This window comes from Apis dorsata, unplaced genomic scaffold, assembly GCF_000469605.1.
Source record: "Apis dorsata unplaced genomic scaffold, Apis dorsata 1.3 scaffold_631, whole genome shotgun sequence".
Taxonomy (NCBI): Eukaryota; Metazoa; Arthropoda; class Insecta; order Hymenoptera; family Apidae; genus Apis; species Apis dorsata.
The window spans coordinates 223,822-225,085 of record NW_006263826.1 but is presented as its reverse complement, the minus strand read 5'-3'; the positions used below and the strand labels follow the sequence as shown (position 1 = coordinate 225,085).

The window sequence follows — 1,264 nt, the reverse complement described above, 5'->3', positions numbered from 1 at the left end:
GAATGCTGAACGTGTGCCCGGTACAATCGCTTGCCAATTGATACTTGCAAGCTCCCTTGAAGCTGTAAAATTTTCCGTCGAACGTGCGGTAATGGGGATCACCGAAAACGGTGCACACACCGTCACCTGTGTGTGAGAGCGTAATAAATATAATATACATATACATATATATATAAATATACATATACATATATAACGATACATTGTTTCCTCGGAGTTTAGTACTCACTTTCAACGCAGCGGGGGCAGCACTGACCCTCCGGATGTTCTAACCTCGAATTCGGAGGGCAAGGTAAATTCAACGGCGGACACATGGGCATCGCGCATCGTACTTTACCTTGCATGCAAGCGCATGCCTTGCACGAGTCAAGCTTCCAACTTTCGCCATCCTGCCTAGGACAAAAAGGGAATCTTTAAACGTTGGAACGTTGGATCCGGGGGAGGGGGAGTGAGGCAGATAAGGTACACGCCGGATACTCGCCCCGTAAGTTTTGCCTGCGTAAGTGCAAGACGGTCGAACTTCCTCGACCTCGGGACACTGGGGACAACAACGGCCCGGTAAGGCGATCTGATGCTCGGCCGGGCAATCGTGGACGGGGCAAGTCTCTCGTACGCAGGACACGGTCGAATTGGAGCAGGTGCAACGGGTGCATTGGTCCAGATAGAATTGGTTGCCGGAATTGTAGACGCTGGTCCCAAGTGTGCACGCGCCTTTCGGCGGCGACAAGTATCTCCCGCTACCTGTCCACGCGTTCCACATTGCGCGATTCAGTTCTGTGGGGGAGTGGAATATTTGTGTATACAACTGTCGAATTTACGTACCTTTGCAACGTGGACAACACTCGCCGGGATCGTGCACTATTCGAGAACCGAGGCAATGGAGGACGGGGCAAGCTTGCTTGGCGCAGGTCAGCCGGGCACCGTTGCATCTGCAAGTCACGCATGGATCCTCGGTCGTGGTCACCGATCGATCCGCCGTCACCATTTGTCCGTTCACGTGGCATCCTGCGAAAGCATCGTATCCTTCGTTATACGTCCATTTTTATATACATTTATATGTATCGTGTGTACGCGCGTGTGTGTGTGTGTGTATAGGTTTGGAGAGTTACCAGCGCATACGGGGCAACATTGGCCGGGCGGAGGAGGAATTGGATCCGAGCAAGGCGTGTAGCAGTGCAATCGAGACTCGGTGATCACTCCTGCTTTGCAAGCGAAGATTCTACACGGATCGTTTCCCTCGGTCCACTCGGTCTCGGATCCATGA

The 1,264-nt window shown here is 52.4% G+C and overlaps 1 protein-coding gene across 1 annotated transcript in view; it reads right to left on the bottom strand.

Annotated features, from left to right (window-relative positions):
• The window catches only part of LOC102673916 (BMP-binding endothelial regulator protein), a 7,242-nt gene that overhangs the window by 1,575 nt on the left and 4,403 nt on the right, over window positions 1-1,264 (bottom strand). Inside the window, exons 5-9 of the mRNA XM_031513384.1 lie at window positions 1,110-1,264; window positions 823-1,005; window positions 482-741; window positions 230-389; window positions 2-126 (exon numbers count right to left, since the gene is read on the bottom strand). Coding sequence (XP_031369244.1) covers window positions 2-126; window positions 230-389; window positions 482-741; window positions 823-1,005; window positions 1,110-1,264 — 883 coding nt within the window. The remainder of the gene's footprint in view (window position 1; window positions 127-229; window positions 390-481; window positions 742-822; window positions 1,006-1,109) is intronic.